The sequence below is a fragment of the Struthio camelus genome, chromosome 2 (assembly GCF_040807025.1).
Source record: "Struthio camelus isolate bStrCam1 chromosome 2, bStrCam1.hap1, whole genome shotgun sequence".
NCBI lineage: Eukaryota > Metazoa > Chordata > Aves > Struthioniformes > Struthionidae > Struthio > Struthio camelus.
The window spans coordinates 142,202,780-142,222,682 of record NC_090943.1 but is presented as its reverse complement, the minus strand read 5'-3'; the positions used below and the strand labels follow the sequence as shown (position 1 = coordinate 142,222,682).

At 40.2% G+C, this 19,903-nt stretch overlaps 1 protein-coding gene across 3 annotated transcripts in view; it reads left to right on the top strand.

The window, feature by feature from the left end:
* The first annotated feature begins 3,600 nt into the window (after window positions 1-3,600).
* Window positions 3,601-19,903, top strand: part of ASXL3 (ASXL transcriptional regulator 3) — a 132,618-nt gene continuing 116,315 nt past the window's right edge. The window contains exon 1 of one of the 3 annotated variants that reach the window (XM_068932788.1): window positions 3,601-4,086. Coding sequence is in view for 1 of the 3 variants with exons in the window: in XM_068932790.1 (XP_068788891.1) it covers window positions 4,033-4,086 (54 nt within the window). In the remaining 2 variants the exon portion in view is untranslated. The remainder of the gene's footprint in view (window positions 4,087-19,903) is intronic. The other 2 variants (XM_068932789.1, XM_068932790.1) reach the window with 2 other exon arrangements.

Below are 19,903 nucleotides of genomic sequence, written 5' to 3'. Positions count from 1 at the left end.
GGCTTTCTGTGTAATAGTTGATACTATTTCTTTTGTAACAGCTGAAACCGGAATTTGTATTTTAGCACTGTGTGGTTGTATTGAAGCAATGCATCCCATATATGCTTGTAGATTTAGTGCAGTTTACAGATTTCTGCTTAATAGGCAAATTACTATGCACAACAGAGATTTTGGCAGTAGGCATCTAAAGTCGTATTTACAGGCAAGAATCAAAGATAACAATGTTGTTCTTCAGACAGCTCACTAGATATATCAAATGTCAAACTTCCAAAGCGTTGCAGGTAAACACACTCACTGGGTACTAAAACTCAGAAGCCGGTGCCCAGCATTATTTTAGAAGCCTACGACCATTGTTCTCATTCGACAAAAGGCAACGTGACACAAATGCATCCATAATAGATATCTCTTTCTATAAATGGTAAAATAGGAGTATTTAGCACTGTACCTTCACATTAATATAATTAAGATAGAATATTATCATATATTTTAATCTAACATCTTTATGCAGTGTTTGCATAAACTTGCATTTGCAGATTATCCAATATGAATTATAATGTGCTATGGAGGCAGTAGTATCATATATATGTGCATATATATTTATACACACACACACACACACACACACACACAGATGCATACATATATTTACATATATATGTGTATGTATGTATATATACACACATATATATGGAGTTCCCTGAGATCATGACTCTGAGATGTAAACATCGTAGTGTTCCATATGCTGAGCTTTTAGCCAAACTTGCAGTGGTCACAATTTGAATAGCGTTCACAAGCTTTTCAGTCTCAATTTTGCTATTGTCAATTCAGTTAGAGTAGCAATGGTCTTGTAATGTCAGGTGCTATTCATGCAGCAAATACTATCTATAATCACTAGGAAATGTTTTCTTCCATAAGCTGAATTTGACCTTCTTCTGCTGCGCTTCTAGACTTACACATGATCATCAACTTCCTTAACGCAGCAATGTACTGTTCTGTTGATTTATCTGGTTTCCATGTATGCTGGCATTGTTTATAGGATTCAGCTACAACACTTATTGAGGAAAATTATTTCGTTTCAGAAGCACAGCTTCATTTTTTTTTATCCTGAGGAAAAGAGTACAGAATGCACACCGGCTCTCTGCTCTGATACAGTGAAGAGCAGAGATGGTTTTCTTTCTCAGCAAGGTCAGTGCCATTAACTGTAAGCATATGATCTGCAACCATTTGCATCTGAACGAGAGAAGGAACTTAGGAGCATGTGCACTTTGTTAGAATGATGCAGATGAATTCAATGGTAGCACAGATACTTGTCCAATTTCTTGATTAGCTGAACAGAAAGGGTGTAACACTGAAAAGATTATTCCACATGCCCATAGAAATATTAGATGAAAGCATGGTCCTGACTACAACACACAATTGTACTATGCAACAAACCAACTAAAAAGTAATTAGCCTAAATTTAGAGGGTCCCTGATTTTCCTTTTATCTGAGCAATGCCCTCCTCTGTCCAATACCAGTCCCGCAACACCAAAGCTCTCCTGAAGTCATGGAAATGCAATTCATGTTGTGTTTGTTCTGCCACTGGATCATCATCTAACTATGAACAGACAGGGAACTAGTGCAGAACATTTCTTTGAGTCTGAAAACAACCTGAAACATTTACTTATGATGTGGGTGACTGATAAACTTCCCTATGCTTTTTTAGTTTTGTTGTAGTTTCAATACCGAAAACCATGAGGGCATGTCAAAGGCAGCTTTAATTAAGTAAGTACTTAATTACTAAAGATTTAAGTTATTAGCACGGAGGATGAGATGGGAATGAAGCCTATGCAGTGTAGAACTAGGAAGTTACTAAAGGAGAGGAAATGCAGAAGAAAGAAGAAGGAAGTAGGAAAGAGGCATAAAAAGCAGAAAACAAAGAAATAAAATATAGACTTAGAAGTTATACTACCAGCAAGCATTTCCTCCCCGAAGGTGACAAAAAAGGTATCGAGTTAATAACAAATGAAGTTTAGGAACATGTACGTGTTTCTACAACTGGATGATTTAACACATTTTTATACTACCTAACTCTGCTGAACCTGAAATATTCCAGTTTCTGCAGCCATTTCCTTGGGAAAATTTTGGAGGCATGTTCAGAATTCTGCAGTCAGTTCTGAGGAACAAGTAAGCAAGCAAGCAAACAACACAGTTGGGAATCAAAATTGAATTTCAAAGCAGCTGCTTCAATAGCTGCTTCTGTTTCATTAATGGTTTTATTTTAATTTAAGTGGAAATGAATTGTCAAATCTGGAAAAGTGTCATGATGAAGAATTATCTTCCCTGTATCATTTCCAATTATAATATAAAGATCAGTCGTAAAAGTAGGACATGTCTTCAGCTGGAACTCTGTAAACCATCTGAGCGCTCTTTTGAGAGAGTACTATCAGGTAGCAGCTTCTGCTTCATCTAATGCTACCTCCTGTACTTTTCTAGATAAAACAGCCTTAGCATAGTGACAGCTGGGAGTGATTTTTTTTTCCTGGTGAATTGCATGCTTGTGGGTTTTAATGTGTTTTTTAATATTACTGAAACCGAGCAGGCAAGGCAGAACATTGGCATTACTGGGGGAGGGAAGAAAGAAGGAGCAGGGGCAGAAAGGATGGATACACAAAATCTAAATAATTTCAAATTCGTTTCAGTCTAAACAAAAAAGCCAAAAATATTTCAATAGTATTCCAAAAATATGTTAGTATTTAGGGGAGGGGAAGAAACGGGATAAAAACCATATCAAAATATCCCATAAATCAGAAAGGTATATTAAATCCATAGCTTTACATTTCATGGATATCTTAATCCTGGGTTATTGAATGAAAGAAAATATCTTTCAGCAAGTTTATGAATCTTAACACATCAACTGCTGCTTCGACTTTGTTTACATTGGAACAAAGATTTTTCTCCTGTTGTGACAGGAAAACGAGTAAAAAGATGCGAATATGGATCTTTCCGAACTGACAGCTATTTGGTTGGGTTTCAGTTTGTCAAATTTTGGCTTGTCACTCGGAACGGAAATTCAAACGCTTCCCTGCGTTCGGTATGCAACTGCTGAGACATAAATAAACGCGGCGGTGACAGGGAGACAACTCCTCTCGGAGCGCTCTCCACACAGACGCGCTAGTTCAGCCCCCCAGCTGCCAGCACTGCTCACGGATCAGCGATCCCTTTTTGTTTCGGAGGTGACTGCGCTGCTCGCTTCCATCCAAGGCCTGGCGCCAGCAAGGCGACTACAGACCGACGTTCAAGCGGAGTCACTCCAGGGCCAGGCCCTATTCTAAGTTGGGTTTGTTTACCGCACTTCCAGAGTGCGGAGCCGAAAGCGGAGAGAAAGGGGCTGCCGCTGAGGAGGGGGAAGGGGCCGCAGTTCCAACAGCGGCGCTGCGCGAACGGGCAGCGCTCGGAAGAGTAATTTAAAATGCCGGCCCCGCCCCGCCCCGCCCCGCCCACGGCCGCCCCGCCCGCCGGGCCGCGCTGCACCACGGGAGTTGTAGTCGGGCCCCCGCCGACGGCCCCCTCCCCACCTCCCCCAGCCCGGGGGCAGAGCGGCGCCGCGGCTGCTCTCGCGAGGTTTGGCGGGGGGCGCGCTCTCGGGCGGCTTCCTCGCGAGGGCGGCCGCCGCCGCCGCCGCTGCCGCCGCCTCCACCGCTGCCGCGGGGATGTTTGGTGCGGTCGCCATTCCCCCGCGTGACGTCATAGTGCATTGTTGTGAGCGTAGCGGAGCATCCCTCAAGCTGTCAGCTGTGCCGCCGCCGCCGCTGCGGGGAGCCGAGCCGGCCCGGCCCCCTCTTCCCTCCTCCTCCGCCTCCTGCTCCTCCGCCTCCTCCTGCTCCTCCGCCCCCTCCTCCCCCCGCCCCTCCCGCCCCGGGGGCTCCAGCGCTCGGTGTCACCGTATCATTGTCCGTGCGGAACCCCTCCGGGCCCCCCCGCCCCCCCGCGCGCGCCCCGGTCCGCCCTCCCCCTGCCCCCCCCCGAGAACCACCTCAATGAGATGCAAACATGAAAGACAAGAGGAAGAAGAAGGACCGCACCTGGGCCGAGGCTGCCCGCCTGGTAGGTGCTTGCGGCAGCATTGTGTCCGCCGCGCGCGTCCCGCTGCCGCCGCCGCGGCCGCCCCTGCCCGCCGCCAGCCCCGCGCGCCGCCCGCGGCTTTGTTGTTGGCAGTTGGGGCCGTTGGAGGGAGCGTTCGGGGCGGGCGTGTGAGGGAGGGAGGGAGGGAGGGAGAGAGGGAGTGTGCGCGCGTGTGTGTGTGTGAGAGGGAGAGAGAGAGTGTATGTGTGTGAGAGGGTGTGAGGGGAGAGGCCGGGGCACCCCGGCGTGAGGAGAACTGTGGCGTGCGTGAGTGTGTGTGCGGGGACGGGGGGGGGTTGGGGACGCCCCCTCCCCGCAATGCCGGGGCAGCCCGCTCTGAACGTGTGCGTGAGCCGAGCGAGCGGTGCCGTCCGCCCCTCTGCCCTCCTCCCATCCCCGGCTGGAGAGGAGAAATAGCTGCGTCCCTTCTTCAGTGTATGCGTGAGGAAATGCCTATTCTTTTCTTCTTTTGCATGTGTGTGTGCGCGTGTGTGTGTAAGTATCCAGGGATTGTTTCTGTCTCTCTGAGTTCATGCATCACGTATCCCAAGAAAGTCCATTCTTCTAATTACCTAGAGAAGTGAAATATCCTTTACGCCCCTTCAGTGTGGACAGGAGGACTGGGATGAGGGACAAGGACGTTAGAGAAAACTCTATCCAGGGATTCCCCTTCACCCTCTCGGCCTTCCCCACTGAGCAGGGAAATATCCAGGGTAATCAGTCCTGCTTCCCAAAAGGCTCTCTGGCTCTAGAAACCGAGTCCGTTCCCGTTTCTTTAGGAAACTGTCTCCCTTTTCCTACTGTATCTGTTTCTGTGATTCCGTATTATTGTCTGCTAAGTGTAATAGAAGGCATTGTTTATGTTGCTTTTCAGTTTCAGACTCTGTATGGGTTCTCTTTTCTAGGAATTTTACAATAAATTGTCTGTGCATGCACAATACAGAATGTATGGTTGTACACTTCTGTATGTGTGTCTTCTGCAAAGTTGGATCTGATTTAGCTTCAGTTGGTGCATTTATAGAAGGAAGACAAAGCTAGAAAGATAAGCAGCTTGTTATATTGCTTTTCTGTTTCTTTTTGTATTCACATCAACTTTAATTTTATCCATTCTTTGATACAGACTTAATTGCCTAAGTAACATGTCTATCATAATGACATCTATTTTTGGTATATTGATGGTGCTATTGCTTGTTTAGTTGTGAAGCATGTTTCTTGTTAAAAATAATGTCTTTTCACCCTGCCGTATGAATTCCTGCATAGGAAGTTCAGCCTTTCTCTCCTGCATAAGTGATTATAAAGTATTAGACACTACCCATAGATGTCTCTGTCAGCTGTACATAGATATTTTTATATGTTTGGTTAGTGCTAGATTCTGATAAGGTTCACTGCACATCCTACAAAATTTTACAGTGATTCGGTGTTAGTGAGGATGCTCTGATACAGCTCTGTTGAGATTTGTATTAAAAAAATATTTCTACTCAGAAAATGAGATGGCGCTACGTTCTTACAGTGTCACGGTGGTCTTTTATTTCTCACAATTCTCACAAAAGTTAAGTGCACTAAAACACTCACCTTTGCCAAAATAATGGTGGCAGTGGGTGTTATTACAGTGCTTGCTTCTTCATGCTTTAAACTGGCAAAATGTATTCAAAAGTCTGTAAATTACATCGAGCGCTATCCTAACTTTACTCTTTCAAGTGATTGCTGCAGTTGCCACAATAAGCTGTCTTTTGTTTGACAAATGTGCATAAAGGAATTTTAATGTGTATCTATTAAAATCACTGTTCCCATGTGGTCCAATATGTGGAAAAGTTTAAAAGCCTCTGGAGAACAAAGGCTGAACCACTGCTGAGGAGAAGGGCTAAGACTTTCTTTTATTTTTGTGATGTCATATCACCCCACACTCCCTCCCGAACGGTCATGATTTGCTACAATCCAGTAAAAATGATGCATTGCTGTATGTAAGTAATGGAGATACACAGAGTCTACAGTGTGGTATTTTGTCTAGCCTCCCAGCATTGCCATGTCATGGAGAGCCTTGTCCCAAGTCTATTTCTTAGATGAGTGATACATAGTACTGCTCAGATCAGCTACAATCTTGCACAGGGCTTTACTAGTGTAGTGATTTATGGTTGCAAATCATGCTGAAGGACTGAAGCCAAAATTGCCAATCCTTACAGTGTTTTATGTTAGGATCCTGATGGTTCATTATACCTTCATTTGTTTGGGATATATCAATAATGTATTACTGCAAGGTTTGATTAAATCAATTTCTTTCCAACAACAAGTAAACAATGAAGTGATTGATACGTACTCACAAAAACGACTCATGAGTTACCTAGATCAATATGTTGTAAAATTGTCTACTACTGAATTATTTTTAGAACCAAGAGGTAGAATTAATATACACAGAAACGTATGGATATTTATATGTTAAATTTTCTATAAAAGACCTTACATTACGAGAATATTGACCTTTCCAAGAGAAGTACTTAAAAGTTACAAAATGACAAAGTTAACGTTACTGGGCATTGCTTTTTCATATGAACTCTGTTGTATTGCGCATGTTCATGTATTACAATCCAGACTTTAAATGACATTTTTGCATGCTAGTTTCCCTGATACTTCAGGCTCACTCACTAGAGCAACTGATTGTTGATTTTCTTTTCTTTGTTCAATGTGAGGTGCCATACTTCATTTTCTATACACCTTTCAAACTTTGTGCTAAAACATACTTCTCTCTTGTATTTCCGTGGCACATACATAGCTTTTATTAGCAATACCCGGTAGCTTACCAAACACTAGTGTTTCCATACTTAAAACATGCCAATGAAGTTAAGTATTTTGACCTCTGCTTTACCCATGCAGAGTTGAGGCACAGAAAGATTAAGTACCTTACTGAAAGCTGTACAGGAAATCTGTGGGAGAGGCAGTTATAGTCCCAGCAATGTCTCGATAGTAGTTCTGTTTCTTAGTCATAAAATCATCTTTCGGTGCCTAGATTTTTGCCTTGCTCACTGTATAGTAATTAGGAGCGAAATGGATATGGTCATGTCTGTGAAATCTCTATGTTCTATCTATATTGAAATTCATAATGCACCATGTAATAGTTATCATGGATAAAAAAAAAGTACAAAACTGGACTTGAGCCTGAAGTCATTACACAGCTCTCCTTCATTTCCCACATTCACAATATAATGAGCAGAAGTACTTTTGAAAAATATATTACACGACAGCCTTAAAATATATTGTACCTTTAAGTCTAAGTGGTTAGGTTCCACCCTGACGGACAGAGTTGCATAGGCCATTTCTTGGTGTTTGATTAAAAGGTCTTTGAAAACTTAAAAATTCCTGCAGTGCAGTGGCTTTCTAGATACTCCCTTAATTTTGAAAATGTAAGCAAAAAAAGACTCCCATTGTCTTCAACTTTTGCTGTAAATAGCACGTATGTGGTATAGCCAGTAAGACAGGAGCCTTTGGAATGTTCTGTCTTGGAGCTTGCATTTTGCGGAAGAAGTCTCATGCAGAGAGCTGAATCTTTCTATGTGCAACACACTGCTTGCTTTTTTTCCCCTCGTGTAAGTCTGCTTATCTTAGAGAAAGGCATAACCCAGCTTACAAGCATTCCTGAGAAATGAACGCATGTGCAGAATCAGTGGAATGGTGGCATACCACTAACAGTTCATGTTACAGAACCCATTTTGTAGAACACACATTTTTATGGGTGAAATTGCAACCTGTCTTTACAACCTGCGAAAGGGCGTATCTTTGATGTAGACCCAACATGTCAACTCACAAGCATTTTGCAGCAGAATATGGCAATGTTTATGTACAACCTGGGCGTTATCTCCATACTAGTTTTCTGCTCTGTATGTCTGGTGGACTAGAACACTTTTTAAAGAGCAATAACAAAAGAAAATCTTAAAAGGGAAGAGGAAAAACACCCTGTCTTTCCTCTGTCCTTCAGTTGAACCCCATTTGCTGAAACTGTGTTGTAGTTTTCCACTCATGCATGGGACCCATAAAAATTGAACAGAAAAGTTGAGCGCTTGAATAATTTTAGCAATTTGTAGTGATACCACTTAGTTGAGAAAGCTTGTATCCTTTTGCTTTCACTTATTCTTAAGCTCGTAAGGACTCTTATGCAGTTATTGAAAGTGCTGGAGTACTGAGTTCTGTCCTTTACTCATTTCATGCGATAAGGTACAGCGTAAAAGATATTAAAACAAAATATACTGAGAGCAAAGCATGCCCAACATGCCCAAGAATATGCCACCATGTACAAACTGATAACAGTTTTAAGTAGGTAGCAGTGATCCAGCTTGTTGTATCATTGGCTTTAACTGTCAAGTATGATCCTCTGTTATTTCTCTAGAAAGGTAAAAGAAGCCTGAACAAAATGAGTACAGGCTGCTCACCTTGGGAATGCGGAGCTCAGCATGTGTATGAAGCACAAAACATCTGAAAATGAAAGGTGATAGTTTATGGTAACCTTTTAAAGGGATTTTTTATGAATAGAATGCCCTCATTATTGCCCTCTTCACTTTTGTTTAAGTGGCATTCTAAAATACACTTCAGTTAAGTCACTATCGCTAGCTGAAAATAAAGTAGAAGAAAATCCCAAGAACGAGAACAGTAGTGTTTGTGGGATTATTCATTTGTCAGATGCTGCTTCCTTTTTCCAGTATTCTTGCTTTTTCTTTTTCAAATTTTCTTCTCCAAATTTCATTCTGAAAGGAAGGTTTTGCTTATGTTACTGAAGACCATACATGCTTTACAATGCTATGGAGAGTCCTCATAGTTCAGGTGGTGTGTGAACCTTGCGTGAGTTGTACGCGTACCTTAATTCTTGTATTTCTTACAGTAGTCTCCTGGCAGGATCAACTGAATTAAGAGTTGTTCTGCTGCTCTTGTAAACTTTAAGAAAATTATACCAATTAATTAAGGAAACCAATGCTTAAAAAACCATGAAAAAACAACAAAAGCCCACTGCAATTGTTAGCTTGTATGTTCCTGTTTAATGTGGCTGGCTGTGCAAAAGCTGATTGTTGTTTCATCTGGCCTGCTAAGATAGTGTAGTTGAAATGGATCATATAGTGTTATGGAAATATTTTTGCATTATATCTTCATATTTGAAGACCACAAATGAAGCCAAAAATTAGAAGAGTAGCTTCTGCATAACTAGACCATTGATGATAAGCCCTTTGACTTTTATCGTAAGTCTTTGTTCTTGTTACTATAAATACTTTTTAAAACATTATTGAAAGGAGCTTCATGTATCTCCAAAAACGGGGGATTTGACATGACTTTGTTTTACAGTATTAAGGATTTTTTTGTTGTTTGCTTGACATAGACCTGGTATTATTTTCATATTTGTTCTGAGTTAATTCTTTTACAGACATGCAGAAACATTGTGGTTTGGGAAGTTTTGATGGCCATTCCCTTTGATCCACAATCAACGCTGCTTTGAAGAGCTGTACCGTATTTTGATTTGCTCTAGGGTTTCCCCCGATTTGTTTTATTCAAAGTAATTTTTGCACTTGTTAGACGAGGCCGAACCTGCATTTCTTTCTTTACCTTCTGTGGTTGTGTTTTAAGTGTCAGAATCTCATTTTGGTAGGATGAAATTATTGCAGAAATTATGATGATTTAATTTTTTTTAAAGGGTGACCTACAAATAAAATGTAAATTTAATTGTATTTCAGCTCACCCTCGGCGTTCTTCAAGGGCAAGCTGAGAGGAACAGAAATTCTGACTTTTATCTTGAGACAGTCCTTTCACCCCTAGCATCACAGACATTTAGGAAGGCAGGGACGCAACCCAAGAACAGACCCTGTTCTCAGTAATGTCGCATTACTTCTATCAAAGCAGAGTAACATCAGGAGAAAACCCTTACAGGAATGTACATATGAGCATTCCTTATCAGCACTGCAGTGTTCTCAGTGCCTACAGGTAGAGTTTAATGCTCATTGACCTAGTGACTGGGTCCAGTGGCTCCTAGCTTACCCTTCTCTCTCTCTAGAAGAACCACTATTTTCCTGCTTTACTGCACGTTTCTGTTGAAATACCTGATCTGTTTTTTAGTTTTTCAGTCAGTTTGCAAGTTCCTCACACACAAGATTTGATCAGTTTCATTTGGAACCCAAGGAATCAACTGAAATCATTTCCACTAATCACACCCTAGGCCCTATTGCCTTCTCACAGCTAGGTTGCTTTGCATCTGCTAGCCCCTTTCACCAGTACCCTGGATTGCAACATCCTAGTCTGGACCAAGTAGCATGCTCTTTTCAAGGCCAAAAGCCAGATTTGCTGTACTTTGTGCAGGAACCTTTACTTTGTTCTTTGTTCTGTGGCCAACAGATTGTGGCCACTTTGAGGAGCATTTGCTACGCTGTACCTCTTGGCTTTGGAGTAGTAAGTGTTTTTGAGAAGTTGTATGTCTCAAAATGATTTCCACTTCCAGGGTATCCTCATCATAATCTTGGCATGCCCAGTAAATAGCAATAACTAGGCAATGACCTGACCTCCTGTTCTACTGTGATGGATCTGGCAGTAGGTGTGATCAGTGGAAATTATATCAGCATGATGCCATAGCTTCCACCTGAAAATGACCAAATCCTCCTTGTGAGGAACTTAAGAAAAGAAGGAATCAAACCTTTTAGCCTTTGTTGTGGAGCAGTCAGCTTTTATCATGGCAAGGCATACAAGAGAAAACGGGAATAGAGCCTGCTCTAAGCAATTCATGTAGGTACAGCCCCTTTGCTCATCCTGTCAGTTCAGGTAGCAAATCTTTGTGCTGCTTAAGAACAATGGATTGACCCTAGATGCCCCTTCTAGTCTCTATCAACTTTGAAATGATGGTCACTTTTCCCAAAGAAACGCTAATCATTGATGTACAGCTCCTCTGAGGTGGCTTCTTCTTTGTGAAGTCCTAACAGTCCAACAGTTTCCTGTTGCTGCAGTTACCTTCTTGGCAAGAGATGTATCTGTTCAGAACATAAAAAGGGTAGAGAGGTGTCTTCTTACCTGCAGCTAATCCTAGCTTTGTAGGGATTACCTGTGTTTCTTTGCTTATTCTGCTTAAGCAGACCAGTCCCTAAATAAGTCCTCTTAGGACTATAGTAATTTAGCACAGACATAATGACATATTGTGAGATACATTGTGAATAGTCATCTGGCAGTGCATGTCTTCTTCCTAGGTCATCTGCAGTGTCATTGCATTGGTTGGGATGGAGGTTGCACTTAGTGTCAGAAGGATCCAGGGCACCACCATTCACTTTATTCTAAGAAAGTTCTGATGTTTCTGGCACTGAGGCAGGAAGCAAGGGAGCTCTGATATTCTCTCCTTCCCATCCATTGAATGATAAGCGTCCAACTCTCTTTAACAGCTTGAGCTCAGCATGACAAGATCTCTGTGGACTCAGACATGTCTTTCATGAGCTGACATGTCTTACATGAGTTTTCTGCAGGATCTGTGGCCCTGGTAAGGTTTTTAACATAACAGATCTGGCTGTTACAGGTTCAGGGTCTCACACAAGTGCCATCCTGTACCTCAGCTGTCTGAAATGGTCTTGTTCTCCCAAAACCTGTAGTGTAGCATTGTGAGTTTAGTTTCTGTCTGACAGTGTTTGCCAGCATTGGCAACCACAGTTCATTCTGTGCTCTGGAAGCACCAGAGACATTCACAGCTCTCAGCAGAGGACTTTCCAGGTCATGTCCTAAAAGATTGTTCATGATTTTGGAGCACTAGAAAGTAATTTATTTAGTAGGTTGACATTACAAAATATGTTTTAAAGCTGGTCTTCCTACATGTCTAGATTGGTCTAGTTGAATCCCTGATAAGGAGAATCTCCACACTGCTTGCAGAGGCTCAACTCTAGAGATCATTTTCTACTGGGTGACAGTCGCATTGTACAAATGATAGCCTGACCTACAGGTAGCAACATTCTCTAAACGTCTACAATTTCAGAAATGTTACTTGACAGACAAGTGTCTTGAGATAGTAGATGATTTGGTTTGGAGAACTTAATGTAGAAAGTATTTCCTCTTTCTTCTTGTGATCTTGGTTAAGTATGGAGAAGATTAGGAATTTGGTGAAGTAGTCATCCCGATTAGGATTTATATCACTATATCCTGATCAGCTTCTTGTACAACTTGATGTTTAGAGAAGGGAAAAAACCCTTAATGAAAGAATAGATCAGCCATTCCAAGGTCAAAGTTTTATTGCACTTCAGTTGACTCTTAGCAGCCTGGAGTACCTGCCCAACAGCATGGGTAGTTGGTCACCATGGTTGTTGAGATCCTTTGTGAAATGTCTGCAGAATCTAGTAAATCAGAGTCATATGTTCATATCCCATATGATTTTATTCTTGCCTTCATGACTTGAACTTCTTTTTTATATGATGAGGCCCTGCCACTATCGCTGTATTGCCAAAGTGCATAACTTCATCCTTCAGTAAGTGATAACTTTCTGCTTCGATTTTCTTTTTGTTTTAGTCCCATCAGTTTAAATAACAAATTCCACATCCAGATATTTCAATACTCCTTTTCCATTTTTGGATAAATGTTGGTGGTTTTTAGGTCTTAAAATTCCCAAACTGAGGAAGTTATCCATGAGCTGCTGGGAAGCCTCTTGGCATTGCTATATCAGAGAGGCATGCATATTAATATATGACATTGTATGGATGTGATAAATGCCCTTTTTTCCTGACGTTCTGTCACTATCAGTATGTGCCAATACTTCCTAGCAAGTTTAATGGTAGAAAATAGACATTTATTAGCAATTAGTGTCTCCTCTGTAAAGTCCTCGTACAACTGTTGGCCTCCTGTCTTCTGGACCAAGATGGTGGCAGCTATCATGAAATCATGACATTCTCTGATCATGTCAGCTTCTTTTATCTCATTTGGCAATTATTTCCTCAAGAAATTCTGAACAAGTAAGACCAAACAGAATCTCTTTGGAATTTGGTGTTTAGACGAGGAAAAATGTCTTAAGTTTGATGATCATAGAGGTGATGACCATAGAAGATGAAGCTGGAAGAGGACTCAAGAAGTCACCTTGTCTATTCAGAGTTGAAAGTAAGTCACATGCTACAAGTTAGTGTTAGTTTTGTGAAATCAGTACAGTAATTGGTAGCCTTCAATTCCTGTTTTTTGAGCTAGGAATCTTTTGGCCTTTCCCAGCATCTGGTCTTTTTGTGGAATTTCATGTCCTGCTCATGAAATGGGAGAACTAGGGGAATAAAATAACTACCAAGCATTGGCTGGTGACCATGATTTAGAGTTCAAATGCATCTTTACCTCTTTTTTTTTTTTCTAACAGTGACTAGACAGAAAACCCCAGTTTTCTTGTACAAATATTCATTTAATGGCCCTCAGTCATAGTGCTGCCTTTTTGAGGGTTTTTAGGACTGCTAGGCTCCAGGTGTCTTCAACAGTTTGCTATAACAATGGTGCAGCAGGTTCATTCCTAGCACAATAGGACTAATGCGTTATAGTTTATTTAATAATTTATTTCATTCATAATGCAGGTTTTGAAGAGATCTTTGTGTCCAGCTGGATATCTGCAAGCACTCAAATTTTGTTTGTTTGTTTGTTTGTTTTAAAAAGCAAATTTGCTTAGTGGGGCTCATCATTCAGCTGCGGAACAACCTCGGTAAATCTCTGTTGAAATAACTGCAAATAGGTTACTATTGAAGATATCTGACTGTCTTTCCATACTGGTTTCAAGCTGACCAGTGGTTCTACCAGTGTGTACATTCCTGAGGATGTCAGGGACTACCAGGCATTGTCCTTGTACTGAGCTCTCAGGGATCAGCTGCCTTGCTGCCAACTTCCCCTATCATTTTTGGAATGACAGGTACATTTGAGTGAAATGTGTCAATGAAACCAGCTTCATGGCTTTGTTGTGAAGTGATGCTCCTCTTTACTGGTAAAAGTCTCTTGGTGAATGCTATGGTTTCCAGAGCACGAGATCAGCTCCCAGAAAGCAGATACTGAAAGAAACTGGAATTACTGCTTAAGTTAGCTTGAGCACTCCGCAGTTGTCCTAGGAAGAAGGATCTTTCCTGCAGTTTGTGACGTAGTGTTACAAGGACTCAGCCCCACTAAGTGGTGGTGATGTTAAAACAAGCTCTTTTTTGAAGTAGTAGAAGCACTTGTGAGCTAGAGGGCGGTGAATTCACCAAGTCAATTTGGGGATTTTTTTCAGTCCAGTCCTGCAACTTACAGAATGCTATATACAGCCATTGCTGATGATCATTGAGTATCCTAAGCACCCCCATAGGTACTTCCCAGTACCTGTGCTATGCTCGGCCTTTTGCAATGTGTTTGATGTTCACTGTAGCTGTCATGGGTTAATTTAGCCTCCAGACCCACAGCAAAATTGTCACTTGAGGAGGAGACTGTGAAACTCATGAAGGGTTGCCTGGGGAGTTATTCAACAAAAAGGAGCATAAATGTGGGAGAAGTGAACAAATAGATGCTGGATTGGCAGTGTTTGAAGGGTACAGGACACCGTGTCAGAGATGAGTGATAAGAGAGGGTGGGCAGAGTGAAAGACATTGAAGGTAAAATCAGTGTCTGGGCAACAATTTGAGTTTTTATGTTGCATGGGCTGCAAAAAGGTAGTCTTTCAACAGGTCTGTGAACCACAGTTTGAAAGCTACAGCAGTAGATGGGAAACCAGAAAACATTTAAAATTTTGGAGCATTGAAGTCAAAGAAGTGAGCCAGGATTATTTCAGTGCCTGTATGCTGTATGAATTTGGAAAGTGGACTAGAAGAGTGTCATCTGTCGTCTTTTAATCTCTTTGGGTAAAAAACAAACAAAAAATATCTGAATCTTTCACATTAGTTTGGCCTAAGTGGGATTTTTTTTAGGAGCTTGTTAAAAAATTTTGTAGATTGAACTCTTTTAAAAGAGTTAATATGTTGCAAAAGAGAACACTTCTTTCTCTATCCATTTGTGGGGTTGCTTTGGAGACAGATTCTGTTTGACAGTCCATCAAAAAATTCTCATTTTACTAATCCTGGAATCTTTAACCCTTCCATTAATTTTTAAAAAAGTAAATATGTATGTGGCCAATTTTAACTTTGCCGAATTACAGCAGACTTAGGTTCATACTGAAATTTTCATTCGCTAGCATTAGTGTCTGAGCTGTACGTGAATGTTTCAAATTACTTAAATAAAACAATGCTACTGTCTTCATTTTCCGACAGATCTACAAAAGTGACTGCTTAGATAAGTGAAGTTAGAATATATGCGTAGTGGTTGGCAAATGCTTCCAAAAGAGCTGCAAAGAGAAAGAAAGGTTAAAAAAAAAAAGACTGCACCTGTTTGCTGTTCTCAACATTCTTAAAGCTGGTATGGCAAGACGCTTTGTGTGTTAGTTAAAGTACTGTTAAAAGTTGGAGTTAATTTTATAGAAAAAATATGAGGGTGGAAAGGGAGGGAAAAGATCTAGGGAAAGCACTGTGAAGATTAATATTTTGAAAAAAATGATTTTTTATGATATATGTATATATTATAATAGATATGATGTGTTTTACTGTAAGTACTTGCATACATTCTCTAGGATTAGTACAAGAGAAGGAAACTGATTTTTGATCTGCTGGCCTGCTATGTACTGAAGAGAGAGGTGTGCCTTAGTAATATTGATATAATCCTGGGGGAAAGATATTGGTGCTGCTTTGGAAAACAGTGGAGCAGAGAGACATGCTCAGAGTGGACAGACATCCAGTGTGTGGTAAAACAGAAAATATGATGGAAGGAAACAAAATGTCATGACTGAAAGAAATGGAAAAAATACTTGTAAATTCTAGGATAAAATTGCATTTTGTTTATTTACTTATCGTTTTGCTACCATTTCACTTAATCAGATTAACAATCTATTAACAATCCCCAAACTTCACCTTTAATGTCTGGATTCTTCTCAAACTTTGGTAGCGTAAGGATGGCAATGAAACACCAAGATAAAAAATTCTGTCTTCCTTCCTCTGTAAAAGATATAGACTTTGTCTTGAAATGAACTGCTCTGTTTTTATTATGTTGCAGTCTATCTAATTTTAGAACAATTACCTTTATGGTCCATCTCAGCCAAAGGGATGTTGTTGAAATTATAAGTAATTCCTTTGAAAATCGAAAAGAACCATTTTTCTTCTGAAATATTCTCTCATCCGTTTGGTAATAGGATCTCCTATTGGAATTTTCAGAATTAGTTTCAAATGATCTTACCTAGGTTATTTTGAGAGCAACAAATCACATACATAAATACTTCTAGAATCTCCTATTTGCCAAATCTATCTGACGTGATGTTGGAAGATGAGACTGTGATAGTTTTCTTGTGAATCTGGACACGCTGGTATATTTTTGTTTTAACATCAGAGAACAGCGTCTAAATCTTCTGTGCATAATTTTATGTCTATGGATGAGGTTGTTTGGCACAGTTAAAGGAAAATTGTCTTCCTGAATTTGAGTTGAAAGGCTAATCTCATTACTGACTCGTTTTGGTTCAACAGCACAATTATGAGTTCAGTAGCTACAGTGGAAGCCCAACCTGAGGCAATGTAAACTTTGCATAAAGGAGTTTTCATTTTTCTTTTCATTTTTTCCTTGCTATTTTGGGGGAAAGTGGAAGATATAGCTAAAATGTTTATCATTATAATCTTTTAAAACGTATCTACAACATTGTGCCTAAAACCATAGACACTGAGGTTGTTTGCCAGTAACTTTTCCTAGGAGCTGACAATTTTTACTGCTACATTTCCTGAGGGAGTGTGATGTTTGGGAAAACTCAGATTCTCAAATGTATGCAGGCTGGTGCTAATTGAAAAGAATAAAACTATAACTGAATGCATTAGGTAACAACCATGTTTTGCCCTTTCTTAGTGTGCCTTTCTTGGATAGTTTCCCTTGCCAGGGAACAGCTGAATCTGCTCAATGTGTAGTGAGGGTCTTAGGATAAAACATACACTGGCAAATTAAGGACTCTTAAAAATGAAAGTTTGTCTTCAACAGGAAGCTTAGCTTTACCAGACGTCTCTGTGTTTATATTCCCTTAGAAAATCCTCTGATCCCTCTCTGCTGACTAATTACCTTGTTGTGATTCAGGAGATAACAGTTCAGTGGAAGTATGTGCATGGTGTATGGCTGATTCCCATTTCCCACTATAACTTGATCAGTGCTTGTCCAGGTTGTTTTTGGGAGTCAACCAGTCTTGTAGCTCAGAATAATGTCTTCAAGTAGGCTCAGGAGTTTGGAGCCTCCACAACAACCATTGATTATCCTGAGCATCTTTAGATTTTTTTTCTCATGGGCGAAGACATGTTCTGCATTTTTGTCTAAGATCTGATTACACACTGCTCATGCAACAAACAGCTTTTTATCTCCTTACCACCTCCAGTTTTGAAGTCATAGTTCATCTTTCTTCTTTACAGTCTGGAGGCCCTGTTGAATTGGTTTACCTGTGCCAAGTAATTGCTCCTATTGGTTTAAATCTCTAGGTAAATAGCATCCGGCTGGTAAACAGCTGTATGAATGAGGACCCATTGATTTTTGTCTTGTCCACTTACTATCAATAAGAAATCTCCTTAGCATCCATGATACTTCTTCCATGCCATAATGTTAACGTGCGACCTGGCTAGCCTCGCTGGCAGGGCAGGTCTCAGTTGCTAATTACTTTATGTATGGATGTGATTAACTGTCTGATAAAAATGTTTAGGTCAATACTTGAGAAGCTTAGATAAAGAAATGCTTTGAAGTGAGAGCTCTCCAATAATGTGTTCCATTTGATATGTACCAATGGTAAATAATTGCTGTTTTTAACAGAAACAATTTTTAAATCAAGGATTAGTTTTCCTACCTTGGCAGGATATAGTAGTATCCACAAAAAGGAGAAGTTAAGAAAATAAGGACAATTCATTTTCCATTTGGGGAAAAATAATCCTTCTCCCTTCAACAGAACTTTCACTTATCGTGGTTTCCATGTTTTCACCACAGTGTAGTCTGAAGTGCTTTCTTTCATAAGAACAACATATAATGTGCACGTTTCCCTAGAAGGATAGAGTTTTGAAATATTATTAACTTAAGTTCAGGATGGTCAGATTGTTTTAAAATGTCCTTGGAAAGAAGCGATCATGTAGCTTTTCTCAAAACTTGAGGAAAACTGCTCCTTCTATCCCAAGTTTTGTTTCTGTATTTATATAGGAATACAAACGCAGGTACAGATCCATCGTGTTTTCTTTCTAATCTTCCTATGTTGTGACAAATATTTCTTAGGAATAGTTGTTAAATAGTATATTGTTCAAGCCTTTAAACAGATGCTGCAAGTATCACTACGAACCACCAGTATGCACTTTAGTTCTGCAATACGTGATGAATTTAATGGAACAACAGTGGATGTACTTAGGCAATGAGACGGGGGAAAGGGCTGTGCAGAAAGACTGAAGAAGAAGAACTGAACAAATAAAGGACATAAAATGCATATGAATTAGTGAAGCATAAAATATTCTCCTATTTTTGAAAAGCTTACATGAGTAATTGTCAACTGTGCCATCTGTAAGTAAGGTGGGCTTCCAAACTCGTGGCAATTAAAACTGCTTAGCATCCCACTCCAGCCCCGTATTTTATTCTGTGTACAGTCAGTACTGAAGACTAATCTCTTATGACATTAATCCTCTCGTGAGGAGAGACAGAATAAATCACAGTAGCCCTTCCTCTCTTCACTCATGAAGATAAATGCCATAACATGATGCCTAATCTTTGTTATGACACTAACCATTATATATTTAACAAAGATAGCAAAATCCCACTGACAGCTAACAAAAGAATTCTCTCTTTACATGTTCTATGAGAAGGCTGTATTTTCTTAGTTCAAAAACATGACTTATCATATCTGCTCTCAGAGCATTTTAAGCAGTAGATTTGGATTGTGCCAGTACACAATGATGTCATGATTCAGACTAATGAAAACTGATGTGAAATCATTGTGTAAGTTTGGGGCGGGGGGGGGGGGGGGGGGGGGGAGAATGAACTCCATGACACAAAAGGACTCTTAAGACTCTACTTTTTTGTAATGCCATCTCTGACAAGAAAGAATAACACTCTCCTATTTGAAAAAAACAACCCCCAAACCAAAAGCTTTCATCACTTTTCTTGTGGCAGAGCTTTTCTGTTTATCATGTAGCCTCCAATACAGGTGAGCTTAAGGCATTGAGAATGGCTTTTTATTGTGTCTGTAATTGCAAGGGACTTTTTTCCCAGCTTTATCATTTATTCTATACCTCTCGGGAATTCCTTTCCAGTTTTGCCATGCATTAGACACATTCTGCTCTTTCTTTCTGGGATGAAATTACTAACAAAGATTCTTAGTAATTTTCTGTATCTCTGCTTACTTATTAATCTGAAGGGAGCAATGCTCTGTATCATCCTGTGGGTGAGAAGGAAAGCGAACAACTGAGTTTTGAACTTTATGGATTCTTCTTGTGAGGTTAAGAGGATCAATGGTACTCTAATTGACTTTTCAGCTAAGCATCAAAATGTCCTATAAATTTAATGAGGTAGTTTCATGGTATCTAGCTCACAGAATTAAAACTGAAGTATAATTTTAACAGTTAATATTTTTATTTGTATATTTGTTATCATTAACGATATGTTAATAGCATGGATATATACTCTTCTTGATTGGTTAAATGTATTCTTGCGTCAGTCGAGTCAATGTCAGCGGCAGCATGAAACTTTTCTTATCATTTTAATAAATGACTATTATCTGGATGAAATGCTTAAACAAAATGGCCAAAGC